Genomic DNA, 17852 nt, shown 5'->3' on the forward strand with positions numbered 1-17852 from the left:
ATCCGGCCAAACTGAAACAGAAACTGCGCAATAGTCTTATATACCCACAGCCGAACGAAAACGTCTAAGTCCGGTGTCAGTGTTCATACGTGTCAACATTGTTGAACGAGAACAAAACATTACGCGAACAGAAGGCAGAAAATCAATACATGAGTGATATTTGCAGTGTTCCTTTATTAAACAATTCATGGATGCTTAGTTTTTGTGATAGCAAATGAAGTACTACATCAACTGCAGAAAACCGGCGCTTGCTGTTGCCCGCGCTACCTGGCGGCATTTAAAAATCAAACGGCAACAGCAACGAAAGGTTCCACTAGATAGGTTCCACGTTCCGCTTGGAACGCTCGTTGAGTAGGGTAACGTGATTCTATAAACGTTGTAGTAGGGTGCCTAGATTCACGCGCGTCTCTGCCGTACGGCAGCGCTAGCATCGGGGCACCCGACTTCGAGCAGTGGAACGGGGCAAATATAAATTGATTTGAGCAAACCTCCAGCCTGTTATCTTGGGAGGAACGAGACGGGAAAGTAACACCATGAGAGGTGAGCGGGAAAGAGAGGGGAGGCATTTACTTGCCAAGGGCTCCAGTCGAATATCGCCTTTCGTCGACATTTGCAACGAAATGAGCAAATACGCGGCCATTTTTTTTCGGCTAAAAACGTTTTTCGTGGCTGGAATGGAGCTCCGTGAGTTGCCAAGCGCTGGTTCTCTCAAATTAAACAGAGTTTCATTTGTCCTTCATGACTCCTTCAAGAGAGTCGTTTTAGTAACTGCTTGGTTGCCACGCGGACGCGCTCTCTGTGTTTGAGGTGTCACGAGGGACGATTCGCATCTTGAAACACTTGTTGTGGGGCTGTGCCAGCGGTCGAGGTCGCTGTTGCGTCTTCCCAAATGTCGCCCGACGACACGGCACTGCCGCCGGGCGGCAGTCTGTCTTCACCACGTCGCACGCGTGGCGCTCAAGAAAGCCCATCCAGTTAGATCTCCGCGCATAAGCACGGATCGGATTACAATTTCCCACGTCGCTCTTGATCTGTTCCGCCTTGAGCAGCATCGCAACGCATAGGAACCCTGCACAATGGTGCGTGTCTACGTGCTCGGAGGCATGTTTTTTGGAGTTAGGAGCTTGCTCGAAGCTGCTTAGTGTAGTCGCTATCCAAGACTTCCATTAGCGCGGTCGCCTCCCGGAAGCACTCCAGCGAGATTTGTGGGGACATGTGGCTGGGCGCAGGCGGGAAGTCAGACAGAGAGCGCCACTGGAATCATAGATAGGCCCTTTTATCCACCCTACCATAGACGCAGAAGTAGCGGTAGAAAAAAAAACGGTGAACTTAATTTTCGTTGCAAGCTCGGTTTGGATATGTTTGTGCGCGTTGCCCGGTCTTGGTAACGTTCGCAACCATCTTCGCCAGAGACGTAAAGTATGCAGCGAAGAGGAGGATGAGGAGGAGGAGGCGGAGGCCAGCTTTATTGTCAGAGGGGGGATGAATGCCCCGTTGGGGAAGGAGAGGGACACGGAGGAAGGGAGGGAATAATAATAATAATAAAAAACACTGTTCAAGGTTCAATCACTTGAAATGGATGATAGCATTTTAAAGTCCGTGAAGGTATAGTTTGCAGATTTAGTGAAGAGATAGGTGCTACGTAGGAGTCGGTCCAGGTTATCACACCAACTTGTAAAGACCACTGGTCAGTGAGTATTCAATAATTTTCTATAGCGCTGAGAGGTCTTCTCGAACGCGTTTCAAATGCGCTTCTTCATCTGCGGGTGGGGAACCGAGGTCCAATAGTGGCTCGCGACCGGCCGTGAAGTGTGCACAGTGCCGTATCAAACGATATGGTCTAGGGATGCACGTCTCGTCACAATACGGGCAGCGTTGGATGTGCGAGCTGGCTCCGTGGGTCCCTTTGTGTACTACGTGAGGGGTTAGGGCCGTGTTAGCATAGATATTATTAGCTATCCCCTCCCCTACGCGTGTGAGCGTCTTGAGCGGGCCTAGTACACCGGGGCGGTATCTTGAAGCCTCTTGCGACTCTCTGAATACATCTGAATTTCCGCAGGTAAAGTTGCCAGTCTGGTCGCGGTAGGTGTTGCAACGGGGCACTGGAAACCACTGGAGGTGTGTCAAGTCTCTCCCGGGCGACGGTGTGGTTACCGTGTGGTTACCGTGTGCCCCAAGCGTGTGTCCCGGGGACCAGACGATGCAGATGACGATGCCTTCCAGTTGAAGGGCTCGGATGGCATATAGTATACTCGTGGCCTTATCATCACCAGCCTATCTACGCCCACTGCGGGGCAAAGGCATCTCCCAGTAATCTCCAATTATCCCGGTCCGTGAAAATGTTCTGTTCAATTCTTTAAGCGTGACGTGAGAATCCGTAATGATGCGGAATTTCCGGGACGAGAATGAGTCACAATCGTCACGGATGGAATGGACCGCGCCCAGGACACCCATGAGTTCAGCTTCTTCAGGAGATACATGAAAAATTTCGCTATATCTGGAAGCTTAAACTAACCAAGTGATCAAAAACTGCACCACGAGAAGAGTTTTTTTCTGGCTTTTTTGTGATGATCTTTCCCCGGGGTAGGGGTAGGAGCAGCACCGGCGGCCTTGCTCGTGGCTCCGCGATCGGCTGCCGGCGGCGCGCCTGCGTAACGAGCGACCCACAGCAGAGTTAAGAGAAAGCTCTCCGTGCTCAAAATACCATAGAAAGCAAGCAATTAATAAAAAAATCTGAAAAGAGTCGAAAATAACGGCAACGAGCTGGGGGCCGGGGGAGGGGCGGGTGCAGACATCCCTATAGTGGTGATAGTGAGTAAACTTATACCGTTTGGATAGCTGGAAGTCTGACTTCCAAGCAGTAACGTTGAATTGAGAACCACGGCTGGAAAAGCATTAGTCCTGCTGTTGTCAGTGTGAATAATCCGTACTTGTATTCGTCAGACACTGTGTAGCTTGAACTAGCACAGCTATACTCAATCCACTGCCGGGTCTCTCATCCATTCACTCACAAGAACGAATGCTAACAAAGTACATGGGCGAAGATGCTTTGTTGCAGGATAAAGTTGCAGCATGCACACTTCCGACTATGCACACACACACATACATACTACAAGGTATTTCCCACCCACTTGACGTAAACAGCATGTTCCGTTGCTATACTAGGCGTCCACGATAAGACCCAGACACTCGAAGCGACGCGCACCTACGCAGCGTCTAGTGCACAGGTCCGGAACAAACGGCGCCCTTGTTTGGGCAACCTGGTCAGAGAGAGCAGGCCAAATGGCTCCGCTATTCAGCCGCTTTCTCGTCTGGTGCTGACCGCCGTAACAAAGGCACTTCGGTTTATCTTTTCGCTCTTCTCATCGCTACTTTCTTTCTTTTTTTTCTTCTGGAGTCTAGCGTTGGGTTTGTGTGGGCAGCTTTCGGCTTCCCCGTGCTCTTCATTTCCGACAGGGAACGGAGCGTTTGTTCGGCCGGTGAGCAAACGGCGTTTTCCGGCTCGTGCCGGCGCTCTGGGGGTTCGTTGTGCGGTGTCCCGCTTGCGAGCACCTGCGACGGCCAAACAGAGTCGAACAGGACGCGCTTAAACAAAAGCCGGAGGCTCCCTACACGCTCGGAAACGTTCCTGGGATCAGCTGCATTTTTGCCGCCTCGATATCCTTCTTTACGTTCCGCCAGACCATTTGACAAGTTGGAGGAGAGAGGTTAATGGTCCCGAGTTGACGGGAGCCCCTGTGAGCAGCAGCCGCCGATCAGCCAAGCATTCGACGTTGCCGTCCGACCGTGGGAACTGCCCGCATTGCTGATCCCGACTGTTTGGTTTGGTAGAGAGGAAATTGAATCACCTCGGCCTTTCATGGCAGTTTTTGCCCCCAAAATAACGGAACAGGATAGACAAAGCTTGCATGAGCACTTGCCGGTTTATTCGCGTAATATGACCGGGGGGTTCAGGTTGTCAGCTGTGTGTACGGTTGCACAGGTGTGTACGGGGGGCTCTTTTGAAGTATCGGCCGTAGGACAATAGCAAAAGGAAACTATTTGGGTGGGCAAATTGTTGTTCTTCCAGCCGGATCATAGCCTCCACCTGTTTTTCAGCACCGCCGCTGATGTCTATCCTGGTAAATATAGTTTGTCGCTGTAAACCGTGGGAAACACACTACCGAGCTTCATCGAACTTTCATCTGCGCGTCGTTCCAATTAAACCTTTCCTACCCACTCTCCCGTTGTGTCTTTCCCAATAAAGTGTCCCCGGGGGTGAGCGGATATATGCATAAGAGAGATTACTATACGTGCGTGGAGACAAACCAAATGAAGCGCGTGCTTTTCTGCACTCTGAAGACGTTGTGTGAATAGCTTTTGTTCCAGGCTTTCGCTCCACACCTTCCCACACCCCCATACACGTTCTTCCCGCACCTCTTGAAAGAAGGGCATTTTGCCTGGCCTGCCAGTCAAACGCCTCACACAGTTTTCGACACATGCGAACGCACAAGAGAGAAACTCTGGCGGGAATCAGAACACATCCTAAGCTGAAAAAAAAAAAAAAAAAAAAAAAAAAAACTCGTTGGTATTTTAACAGCAGAGCTGTTTAAGATTTTAGTTCTCCCGTACTGAGATCGTGTTGTCTTCTTCTTGCGTATCGTCTGTCTGCGCTTTAATGAATCCGATCCAACTAGCTCAACTTTCCGTTCCCTCGTATAGCGTTACCAGAAAAAAAAATACAAAGAGAAAGGACCGAACGCACGTGAGCGTGTGCGCCTCGTGAGGAGTGCCCGGCGTCGGCCAGCTCGACCTTCGAGAACACTCTTCCCAGCGTTCGTGGCGTGATCTCTCGCGTGATCTCTCGTGGCGTGATATCTCGCCAGTTCGCGTGCATTCGCGCCTGAAGTGGGGTGCGCAGACACCGAGTACGCGCTACAGATGCCAAGTTCGCGAAGCCGGTTGCCGCGGGTTCTAACGCGTGCTAACGCGGTCCACCTTGGGAGAGATTTGAAATGCTGCGGATAAAACAATTCCGGGCTGCCAGTCATATGGAGAATTTTAGGCGAGAAGTTCGGAAGTCTATGTGAGGTGCAAGAGCGGGGGGTCGTCTCCGACGCAGGGAGAGGGGCCTTCGGCTCTGCTGTCTCTCCAGCATTGCACCTCTACTGCGAGCTGCGCTAATTTTATTCTTCATCGAGCACGTTATAACCAGTGAGCCAACTATTGACATACCTGTTCATCGGGAGCGCATTACACGCATGCGCAACGCGTTGTTCGTTTGTTCATTCCCAGACTTTCTTATGATAGGGCGTATTCGCTTGCCATTATGCACACGCTTGGATTTTTTGTAATATATTCTGTAATCCCTCTCATACCCCCACGTGCAATTTTTGTAGGCAACGTACGGTGCCCGAATCAAGAGGTATAAAAAACTATTCTGTAATGGCTAAACGCTATGTTCCGCCAGACCGCCTTTCATGTTCTGTTTGAAAATAAAACTAAATGCTGTGTTCAGATTAAGAACGAAATAAATGGCGTGGCGGGCTTTCGCTACACAGTGCAACCAGGCTTGGCGAAAGCAGGGTGTCGGAACAAAACGAAAACCGGAAACGAAAAAAGAAAAAGAAACGATGTCTTTGGCCGGAACGAAAACCATTATGATATTTATCAATTAGTTCAGGAGCGAAGCCGAAAGAAATTTCGTTTTGGTTTTCGGTTTAAGTGGGAATTTCAGGTATCCAGGATTCATTTCAGTTTCCATCCAGCGAGATGAAAAATTGCCTTCGATTTGCTGGCATAAAATCGTCTTTCGTCTCTCTGGCACCCACTCTCCTTCGGAAGGTTTGCTGCCTGCTTCCGTACTCTCTCCGTTTCTTTTGATAGGCGCAGTGCTGAGCTACACACGTGATTGCCGCGGGCATTGCGGCTGCGATGCAGGCGTCGCGGCCTTATTTATTTGTTTATTTGGTCAGTTTAATAAAATACCCACATTAGCCCTACGGCATTGTTTAGTGGGTGGGATACATAAACAAACACTAATATTATAAAACACGACATTAGAACAAGGAGGAAAAAAGACATCCTTTGGCATGAACACCAACGTACACTACCAGCAGCGCAAACAGCAGACTACAGCCGCACACTCAACAGCTACAAGTCATGTTGCACCTGTACGCTAGTGATGCCATCGCGCAGGGGAACACACTTCACAAGGAGCGGAAGCAACAGTGTCGGGCAGGGCATTCTTATCTATAATAGTTTTTAGAAAAATACGCTTCCAGTGCAGATGTGCGCATTAATTATTCACGAATTTTTGTGCTGTTATCATTTTGTCTGTATATATACGAGGGGGCGGGGTGGTTACTGAAGGTACTGATGTTAATTCATTGCTACCTACCCTCATACAATCTCTTAAGATTAAAAACAGGAGTTTTTCGGTGTTCCATGAGACGGTCCGCTTTAAACTGTTAACAATAAACGAGTTTTTTTTCAAAAATTATACTTTTCAGAAAATTATTCACCATCACTTCATCTTCTTTAACTTAATTTCACAATTCGCAATCGTTTTTAACAATTTATAAATACCAGTTTTTCTCGCGCAAACACGAACCGTTATGAACCGTTATTTTCTTCTTTCGTTTCGGAGCTGAAAGGGAACGGAACTTTTATTTATGGAACGAAACAGAAACCGGGACGAAAAACATTTCGTTCCGACACCCTGGGCGAAAGTCTCCGTGTGTGCTTCTAGAAAGTTTGCTTTGGAAGTGAACTTCGCGAATCACCAATCTTGACCAATCCTTCACCAAGGTGAACCATAGCATTTTGGAACGGTCTCGTATGTGCGCCCCCTAAAACATAAGCGCCGGCAAACACTTCTTAGTTAGTTAGCAGTTAGTTTGACAGTGAGTGAGTGAGTGAGTGAGTGAGTGAGTGAGTGAGTGAGTGAGTGAGTGAGTGAGTGAGTGAGTGAGTGAGTGAGTGAGTGAGTGAGTGAGTGAGTGAGTGAGTGAGTGAGTGAGTGAGTGAGTGAGTGAGTGAGTGAGTGAGTGAGTGAGTGAGTGAGTGAGTGAGTGAGTGAGTGAGTGAGTGAGTGAGTGAGTGAGTGAGTGAGTGAGTGAGTGAGTGAGTGAGTGAGTGAGTGAGTGAGTGAGTGAGTGAGTGAGTGAGTGAGTGAGTGAGTGAGTGAGTGAGTGAGTGAGTGAGTGAGTGAGTGAGTGAGTGAGTGAGTGAGTGAGTGAGTGAGTGAGTGAGTGAGTGAGTGAGTGAGTGAGTGAGTGAGTGAGTGAGTGAGTGAGTGAGTGAGTGAGTGAGTGAGTGAGTGAGTGAGTGAGTGAGTGAGTGAGTGAGTGAGTGAGTGAGTGAGTGAGTGAGTGAGTGAGTGAGTGAGTGAGTGAGTGAGTGAGTGAGTGAGTGAGTGAGTGAGTGAGTGAGTGAGTGAGTGAGTGAGTGAGTGAGTGAGTGAGTGAGTGAGTGAGTGAGTGAGTGAGTGAGTGAGTGAGTGAGACTTTACTCTTCCACTGCCACCTAACTTGAGCTCCACGTGAGCAAAACGTTAACGAATGCTCTTGACAAGGATTCGATTCACCGAACTTTGGCTAGTTAGCTGGGATGTCATAATGGTCATAAATTCATATCCGCGCAAGAAGCCGGTCAGTGGACCTACAGTGTAATAATAGGTGGGTCATAAAAACGTATTTGAAGCCTTGACACATTACACTTGAGGTGGGTTGCGGCGTCGGCACAGCTGTGGGTGATCTTGCTTACGATGAAACTGTCTTTCAAACGTCGCTGAGCAGGGCAAAACCGCTGCTCTGTTGCGGTACCCCGCATCCGCGCACAAAGACTACGGTGACCATTGTAATTGTTCACAGCTAGCCTGCCAGCCAATCTTCTGCGTCGACGAAGACAACGACAGCATCGATGAAAATGAAGGCGGTAATGGAGCCGATAGTTTGCTAACGTCCCCGCGCTGAGGAGGTTGTATTTAGCGGTTATTATGATGGTTAGCAGTTGGGTTTTTGATAAATCTCTCTGCATCGACTAAGACGATTAAGACGGGATAAATGGCGAAGATTTTTTTACGCGAAGACGCGATGGCAGTGACAATTATTGTTTTGGCCACTGGCTCATTATGCTTCGACGAAGACAACGGTGACAATTACGACAATTAACGTTGGCTTCCTGGCGGCGCCATCCACTATACCTTCGACTACTCCATGTACGATTACAATCCCCTCCCTTACCCAAACTCCGCATCCTAAATGAATAGTAGAAACTTTCAAAAACTTTCTTATTCAGTGTTCGGCCGCCCTTTAGTTTACTGCATAATTCTGAAGACGACGACTGTTTTCTGTCCATTCCGACTGACTTGGCGGGCGACCGAGTGAATCCACACCACCAGATCACCCGCCAACGCCAGATAAACACTCGTGATTCGACGTACAAACCCACACTTGACCTCTTTGCCTCCCCGGCCGTCTCTCCCGATTTGTACACATTTATGCGGCACCTCGGCCACCCAAGATAACAGCGACCGCATACTTGCAATTCAACGGAATTTAGCTTTCCCGGCGCATGAAATAATAAAAAAAGAAATATCGAAGGAGAAAAGTTGCTCTTCGGTACTTGACACAGGTCGAGCTTGTTTTTCTCAACCTGAGCGAACATCCCATCGGACTTCCCCTTGCCTTTATTCATTACATAGTGCAGTCCGTGGTCAATGGAAACGGGGGAAAATAAAATTAAGAGGCTATGGAAAGCCCAGTTTCAGCAACCCAGCGTTGACGAACTGACGGCAGGGCGTCCGCATAGCTCACGGCCGGCTAGCCGTCACTCACTCGCAGCGGAAAAGCGGGCACGGAGCGGTTCAAATCACGGCAGCGGTGTACCAAGCCGCTTTCCAGCGTGTCACACGTGGTTATTTGGCCGCCGGTCCCTTCGGTGGTTGTGGCCGTGGAGGCGGTGCCGTCGACGTAGTACACCGTTGCCGTCACGCGTCAGCGGCGTCCGGCAGGACGTGTGTTTTGGGGGGCAGCTGCCCTCTCCCACTGCCCCTCGACTGAGCGGGACCCGCAGTAGCCGGCCGCTATGCAGGTCTCTTACGCAACGCAAAACGCGTACAGAATAGCAAGCGTGTACACTCGGTCTCGAGAGGAGAGAGAGAGAGAGAGAGAGACGGAGGGGTTCTCCAGAGGGGGAAAGAAGTTTACGTTGAATCTCCGGGACAGGCCCACGGCGAACCGCCTCTACTGACGTCTCCGCCACGCGTTGGGAAGGGAGCCAGAAAAAAAAATAATTGGGTGACGGTAAAAAAATAACGCGTCGCGAGAAGTGAACGGCGGCTGCCACCCGGAGGATGCAGCAACACCTTTCCTCCTTTCCACCGAATCCTGTCCTTATAAAGTCCCGGTGACGTAGAAGAAGGAAAGAAAGGGAGAAACGCGTCGTTTTTCATTTGGCTCCTTCGTTTTTCGTTTGCATCGCCGGAGGAAGTTCCGGTGTCTCTGCGGGGCCTGGTCGCGCGCGAACGGTGGTGGCTTCAGCGATGGCAAGCGTCGCCGAGATGCGCTTGGTGCGGTGGTGATATTTCAGTTGCCGCCGCGACGTGGTCGACGCGCGCACGCACAGTCGTTCCTCGCCTCGCAGATCTGCGTGTCCGTACGCACATGACGTAGAGGCGCCACGCGGCTTGTCGTTGGATCGGCTTAGTGAGATCGACCGACTTTACGGATTAGTGACTTGACATGCGGGGTCCGTCTGTGCCCCGCAGCGTTTGCTCAACGACGTGACTTTACTCTTCTCCAATGGTGGAGCGACATCGGCGTGGTTGTCCCTGTTGACTGCTTTTGTTTTTGTTGCTTCTGCGCGTCAACTCGAGTGGGCGTTGCGCGTACAAGTTATTCGTTGCCAAAGCCAGCGAGCATGACACGAAGGGCAGCGTGGCTGGATCGCCGGATCTGGTGGGAATGTGCAGTTCTGTATGCGGTGCTTCTCTGCTGGATGTACGCTGGTGAGTGACGTTGCTTTCGTTGCTTTTTGTTTAGTTTGTTCAGTCAGATAAGCGGGAAAATTTGTAAGGACGCTTATTGCTGCTTCCCAACCTACCGTAAAGAGGTGTGAACTTGCTTGACATCAAAACGCACCTTTCGTGGTTTTGATCTACGCTCCTAAGCATTGTGGTGACAGCCGGGTGATATTTACGTATTCTGTAAATAGTATTTTGAAGAAGCAGTATTTTTAAGCGAATGTTTGAGATTAGGGGTAGAGAGGCTGTCATGAAAACCTAGCTTCGTACCTCGTTTCACACGCAGGCTGATTCGGTCCGACGTTTTAAGTGTAGGTGGAGTGAATTTGAGAACATGCTGTTCGGGTAGTTTGCTTGTTTCCTTTGTATCATGATTGGTCGAAACATTTATCACGCTGCTTTGTCGTTAATTGTCGTTCAGCCAGATTCAACAATCGTCGCTGGCTTTAACGTCTGACTCCATCCTACACGGATTGGAAGGAGGTGGGAAAATGAACGTTTGATCCCGCTCCAATCTACTATAAAAAGTCATTAAAATGGCAGACAATTTTTTGACAAGTTTCTGAATCAGGCCTCCAGTACAAAGAAAGTCGATTCACAACACCCCTACAAAAGTTAGCGCCACACAGTCAGCGCGAAATGTGCTCAAGCACAGCTATGTTGGTTTCTATTGTTTGACCATACATGAGATAACACTACAATGCCATTCACAGCCACACACCACGTCCGTTAGGGATTTTATTTCTGGCCATTCATGGCGAGCGCTCTTTAAGAAAGCCCGTGTACGCTGCCTATATTTGACTAAACCACTCGAGAGCCAACGCGACCATCAATGCATTCACTTCACGCCTCCGACGTGGGTACCTCGGCAAAGCTTGAGAAACACCCTTTTTCAGGCTCCGGTTGCGTTCAAAAAGCAAGACAATCAGCTCGTAAAAAGTTAAGCTGAGTATCACGGAGAAGTCTCTTTTCTTCATTTTTTTTGCTACTTATGAACGAAGCGAGCGCTTTGTTGTTTATGATTAAAATCAAACTTCAAGGGGAGGGGCATATGTGCATTTTTTATTAGGACGTAGCTAACAATGTGTCTTTTCAAATTCCACTGCGTATCAGGAAAAAAAAGTGCGCCGTAAGATGGCAGGAAAATAAAAGCTATGTAGCGATGTTGTCGGATACTAAGAAAAAAAAAACATTAATTTTATTGCAACGTAAACAGGTCACGTGGTCATTGTAGAGGACAGGACCTCACAAGACATGCTATGGCGGCATATTAACCAGACACCCTTTACGCGAAATTAATTGCTCCATTATATATATATATATATATATATATATATATATATATATATATATATATATATATATATATATATATATATATATATATATAACATACATAAAACATACCCACACATACATACATACATACATATGCACGCAAGTTCGATATTTCTTGTTTCAGTTGAGTACAATCTTATGCATCCTACAAGAAGCACATTAAACGCGCAAGTGGAAGTATGGCCTATTCTCACGGATTGTGTCATCGGTATGCCCAGAGATTGTTGAGCGGGATTAATGCCCTCTTTCCCTTCCTCTCCCGCTATGGTTAAAAGAAAACACGTGTGCGCATGTATATTCACGAAGCTGATGGTAGCCTTTACTCGTGATGAAATTCCGGCTGCTTCAATGGTCCCAAGCACGCTCGTTTTATGTCGAGCAATCCCATTTCAACGCCGTTACCTGTGCACCTTTGTAAGCTTTCTCCATCATCTCGTGTTCAGTGCGCTTAGTCGCTCTTCTATAATGCTGACGTGTCTGAGTTGTTTGCTTCTAACCTTCGGAATACAGCGGCAGATAATTGTAGTAAAACACAACAATTATATAGAATCCGTGGTATCCAAATCATCACGTTCGTTTGTAAAGAGTAACAAATTAAGAGACTTTGCTGGTTGTTTGTGTGCACCTAAATGCGATCCCAGTGACTGAAAAGGTATTTAGGCCCTTCATTATGCTTCCAGTTGCATCTGCCAGAATGTGTTAATAACCGGATCACTCTAAGAATTCTTTTGAATGAAGGTGTTGCAGGAATACTTGGCGTCAATAACATTCACTTGGAAGTTTGGAACTGCAAAACAGGTCCTATTTAACGTGCGTTAGATTCGAGGTAATCGGCATGTGTGATCGGCGTCCTGTTCTAAGAAGCCTTCAAAACTTGTTCCGGGGAAGACAAAAGCCCGGAGCAGTTAAGAAGCAAGAAAGTCCGTCCACAAGCTTTGGTGACTGATTGCTTCCCCAGCAGTTCTTCGGCCTCGCGATTTCTTCAAAGCCACGCGTAATTCCCTGCGGCAGTCGTAAAGACTGTGTTTCTATTTTTTACTGCCAAGGAAATGAAGGATATATAGACGCCAAGTGACTACCTGTCCCGAAGGGTTTAGGGATTTTATGGCTTATCTTGCACATTTTTACTTGATTTAAGGCCCTCCTTCATTCGCGGGGCCGCTTCAGGACGCAGTTTCAGCTTACGACCCTTGGGATGATGCGATTGACAGTTTTCTTTAGCTTCAGACGCCGGTGCAAATAACTGCTTGAACAGATGACCTTAGACGTACCTAAACAAATATATAAAGATTCGATGCCAGACACCCACGAAAGACGTGGCGAAAAGAGCGAATGGGCGTCTTATTGAAGGGGTTTCCGGAATTTACTGGGCAGGAATGGTGGTCAGGTCCGGACCACAAAACCGCTCAAAGCTATAGGCCGCTTTCACAAACACACGCTCACACACAAAACTGGGTTTTGTGGGCGCTCTGCAAAGAGGCCAGCCTTTTTGTTTTCGCGGCGGCACAATATACTTTGCTGAGCCTGGAAATTTCAAGAAGTTTTCATTGGGAACTAACCCGCCATATTTATTTGACGAGGTATAGGTTGGTGCATGCGATACATGTTGCTCCGGGCTCGCCCGTGAGCGCAACAGAAGAAATCAATAAAACATACTGAGCGATTTGTTTGCGCAGAGCTAGAATGTCTACAAACAATTTTTCGCAACCCCTTCACAAATTATCTATCGATCGTCTATTGAATGTGTCTATCATTTACTATTGGATTGTGATAGTAATTGTTCCATGGTCCTGCTTCCGAATACTTAATCAAGCACCGAAAAACTCAGGTGCGAAAATGCCTGAATAACAGCAGCCGCAGGAAATGACGGTTCACAGGGTATTGTAATTAAAACTATCGGATCGGAACGGGAGCGGATATGAAATAGAATACAATGACTTTTGATAAAGCCTTGGCATACACCAGAGTAATGATTCATCATTACAAAAACAGCTCGAATAAGCTAGACGGTCTGCATACCGTCCGTGCATTCTATAGACTTTTTTTTTTCGACACCCACAAAAAGGTTCGCAGTCATGCACGACCATGCCTTCTGCTCCTTACAAATGAAGTGAGGGTTATAGAGGAGGGGTGGTACTAATGCTGCCAAAGTGAGCGTTGCCATACTGCCATGTTTTTATTTTCCCCGCTCTGGGATGAAATTTCTTCTTACGTGCACAAAAAGTCAAGGGACAGGTGCTCTTGAAGGCGTGCTTCGCCAAATACTACGGAATAAAAACAATTTAACTGCGCGTGAGCTTGACCTCCGCGTTAAAGCGTACGCTGCACAAATCGGCTCAAACCGAACTGTAAGACAAGTGCAATAAAAACGTGGGACTGCGTGCAAACATTCCAATATAGGCACGTGCTAAAGTACACTAAAGCACCATGCTGGTACGAAGTCAAAAATGGTAATATAGGTAAATTTTACCTGGTGTGATGCGTTGATAAAAAAATAAACAAGCACAAGGTATGACGGAAGTTGCGTCATGAACACGGAAAAATCAGGCAATAACAAAACGGCGGGTCTTAAATGCACATGAACGACATAGCGACAGAGCTAACCAAAATAAAAACATGCCAACAAAAAGCACGCAATCTACACTGAGGCAAAACAGTATACGCTTACTCAAGAAGTGACATAAAGAAAACAAGCGCAGTTATAAACAACAGAGGACGAGGCGTGGACAGGACAAGCGACAGACAACAACGCTTTTTGTTTATAACTGCGCTTTCCTCCCTGCCTTTCCTATACTATTCCTTCCTTCCTTGTTTTCTGTGTGGCTATGAACCAACACGCCCAAACCTTTTCCCTTCGGAAGAATCAACAACTCACAATATCTTAATGCTTTTTTAAAAATAAAATTATACATATTTTCAGGGAAGTTCGCTGTATCCATACTTCATCCCAGGAGTTCGCTGTACCGATACTTCATCCCAGGACCCCTATATTTCCACCGAATCGATTGCTAGTCTAGCGATTCCAGTGAGAGTGGCACGGAGGCGCGATAAGGCTGCAATGGTAGAAAGGCCCGTCAAGCAGCGTACTTTCACTAGTTTTTCTTTCCACACCACTCTGTCAGTGGAGACTGAAATAACCTTTTTGATTGATTGATTGATTGATTGATTGATTGATTGATTGATTGATTGATTGATTGATTGATTGATTGATTGAACCGCCGCGGTGGCTCAGTGGCTAAGGCGTTGCGCTGCTGAGCACGAGGTCGCGGGTTCGATTCCCGGCCGCGGCGGCCGCTTTTCTGATGAAGGCGAAAAGCAAAAACGCCCGTGTGTTTGAGATTTCGGCGCACGTTAAAGATCCCCAGGTGGTCGAAACTAATCCGTAGCCCTCCACTACGGCGCGCCTCATCGCCTGCGTTGCGTCGGCGCGTTAAACCCTACAATCAATCATTGATTGATTGACTGACTGACTGACTGACTTATTGATTGATTTCTATGAGCTTCCATCGATGCGAGCCTGACGAATATTGTTAGAACCTCATTCTGCTGGGTACAGGCTGTCGGGTTCTATGCCAGGCATGGTGGCTGGTTTTGCAGGGAAAGTGCAAGGGGTAATGAAGACGTTCGGGGCACATTTAAGGACTGTGGTCATTGCACTAATGCCGGTTCTAACCACAACACGCTGCACATCTTCGTCGCGTTATCTCATGATTTCAGTTGTTACGCATTCTTACTGGGGTCGATGGCTGAGAGTATCATTTCTTTGGAATATTTCGAGAGAGCTAAAGCTATAAAGACAGGTTCGAACTTAAATAATCAGAACACCGCATATTTTACCGTCACCTAACTATAACCATTATTTCCTCGATTGCAAGCATCCGAGTTTGAGGTCTCCCCTGCTGCATTGCGTAGCACGCTGGGTGGAGCGGTGCGAATGCTAAGGATTCATTAATATGGAAGAGTGTTTTTCTGCTTTTACCGTGCCGGGAAAAACCCACAGGGCGAGAACTTTTTTCTGGTGTCTACGAGGCAGCAGACCACGCAACGTAGATTCCTCAGGTGCCAAGTAGTAGGCATCACACATGCGAAAAGCGCTCCTAAGAGGGTTCAACGCTCCAGAGGCCTTACCCCTTTAATACGGCGCTGAATTTCACCTGCGTCCTGTACTTTTGCTAGAATACAGTTGATGACTCAGTTTTGTCGAACGATTTCGGCTGAGCGCGTTATTCTTATTTTTTGTTCGCTTGAAAGACCAGTCACAATATACCTTTTTTTTTTTTTTTTTTTGGAGGTGGGGAAGCAACGCAGAAGAGAATTGATTCGAACGACAGCCTTGGGTTACGGGATTTCGAAGACACCAGCAGCACGCCCAACCAGATATGCCCTGACGTAAAGAAGGCAGAAGAAAAGCTGTACGGCTCGCTATCCTTTGGGTAGGCAAGGTAACATTTCAGGGTGTTCAACTTCGTTCTGTCCTCGGCACAGTGACAAGTGAAGGCTGCACTCGCGAACGATTTGAGGGGCCCTTTGGGCGCACTGAATCTACATCTGCCTACTCTGCATACGCTCCGTTTACGACGTGTAACTTAGTCCGGTGTTAGGCGTTAGGCTTCTCGAAATTCACACTCGCTCTCGAAATGCACTGCAGGAGATTGCCCTACGGCATAAGAAAAAGTTTTCATAGGTGCAACACTGCACCCGTTACGCGCGAAAATTCAAGAAGAGACCGGTGCTATAAAACGGTTAAACCGCATATTATCATCATCATTAGAGACCAAATTTTAGGCAAATGCCTATTCTGTTCCTTGCCCTCTTATCGTGCCATTTTGATATACAAGTGCGAATTAGAGGTTAAGAAAGGCTTTTATGGTGTTTTTATAGTGTTTATAAATGCCCATTTTGGCGTTTATACCTACATGCCCATAAATGGCTGTAAATGCCTGCTTTCAATGCCTATTTTTATATCGGCACCTACATGAACACTATTTGTCCTCAAGTTTCACTTTCGGGTGGAGTTTGAGATGGTTATTCACGTTTCCGGGCAGCATTGGCTGTTCAAGACTCTATATAGGGTTCAACCTAGTCATACAGTTCAACCAACTACCGGGAAAGAACCGCTAGCACCGGAAGAATGGGACGTTCATTCTCAGCAACAAGAGGCACAAGTTTGAATGAAAAATCTAACGATGGTGTTAGTTTGCTATTGTTTCCACAGTTTTCTCAGTGATTCTTAGACTACGTTCCTCGTGTCCTCCAAACAGATTGCTTCAAACATGAGCAGTTGCAGTCTCGTTTCTAGAAGCATACTCAAATCCAGCGGCATTTTCACGCAACGGTTGAGCACCGAACATGCCTTTGCTAGCACATCACTCCCACATTGAAGAGCCGACGGGGAAACATAAGAGTGCAGCTGCATTTCCTTACGCAAACCGCTGATGGGCACTTAACACCTTTTGAAACACGCTCTTCAAGTGTGTAGAGGTGTATTTTAGTGTTGAGACGTCTTGATGGTTCAATCCGGATATAGTTGTGCATGATAAAATTGCTAGAATTGTACCTAGCAGTCCTCATGTAAGAGTGTATCAATTACTTGATCGTGGATCGTGCACCCTATTGCGTATATTATTTTTGTCTGGTTCGTTTGCGTCGTAATTAAATTCCGCAAGTCAGACGTTAGGTAGCGCTTGTTTAGTCAGTATTCCCAGCTATCAAGTATTCTTTTTCATGCCTGTTTTACTACATACGACACCCGAGCAAGCGACAGTGGCCATTGAACATGGATTTCAGCACTGCGCTCGTTGAATGAAGCCAATGGATCGCCATTAGTTTAGCAGTTTTATTAGACAATCGAAAGGCTAGATTCAAGTGTTGGCGCCTTTGTGCCATCATCATGTAATTGTTTGTAACAATTACAATTTGTTTCTCGGTCGTAGCGCACCTCTTCGTTTGCAGTTATTTGCATTTATGTTAAAATTTATGGTGTCTATATTACCGACGTTGGACACCTAACCGTGTTTCGTATGCATATTTTTTCGCCTAAAACACGCTTTTTTTAATTCCTGAAAATCTAGCCTCTAATCATCATCATGGTTGTGTCCACTTCAGGATGAAAGCCTCTCCCAAAGTTTTCCGGCTACGTATATACCGCCTTGAAGTTATCTGGTTACGTGGAGGACTGCGATAACCAAGGGTGTGTCTGTTACAGACGCAGGTACATGTACGTTACGGATCCATGTTGGTCATGAGCACACGGACGGGATTCTGGACGCGCGAACGGAGGCATATCGACTATGGACGCACGTACGACCGTACACATGACAGTTCACGACACCCGACCGAGGGATCATGGCTAAAGTTGGGTTTACTGAAACACGACTCCAAGTTAGCTTTCCCTCTGAAGTAGGTTTCGTCGCGCATAGTTATTCGTCTGGAGGACACAATCCCGAAGGATACGCAAAAAGTGTCATTCACCGCTCCCGCTGTAAATTATAAACCTGGGCTGCACCCC

General features: G+C 47.4%; 1 protein-coding gene across 2 annotated transcripts in view; it reads left to right on the top strand.

Moving 5' to 3' along the window:
• Window positions 1-17852, top strand: part of LOC144174565 (vascular endothelial growth factor receptor 1-like) — a 111207-nt gene that overhangs the window by 39531 nt on the left and 53824 nt on the right. The window contains exon 1 of one of the 2 annotated variants that reach the window (XM_077703336.1): window positions 9478-9991. The exons of the other annotated variant lie outside the window; for it this stretch is intronic. Within the exon in view, the coding sequence (XP_077559462.1) occupies window positions 9904-9991 (88 nt within the window). The 5' untranslated portion in view covers window positions 9478-9903. Of the gene's footprint in view, window positions 1-9477; window positions 9992-17852 lie in introns of those variants that run through there. 2 annotated transcript variants of the gene reach the window in all.

Source organism: Haemaphysalis longicornis, unplaced genomic scaffold (genome assembly GCF_048455015.1).
Source record: "Haemaphysalis longicornis isolate Haplotype H1 unplaced genomic scaffold, Haemaphysalis longicornis Haplotype H1 scaffold_3, whole genome shotgun sequence".
Lineage (NCBI taxonomy): Eukaryota > Metazoa > Arthropoda > Arachnida > Ixodida > Ixodidae > Haemaphysalis > Haemaphysalis longicornis.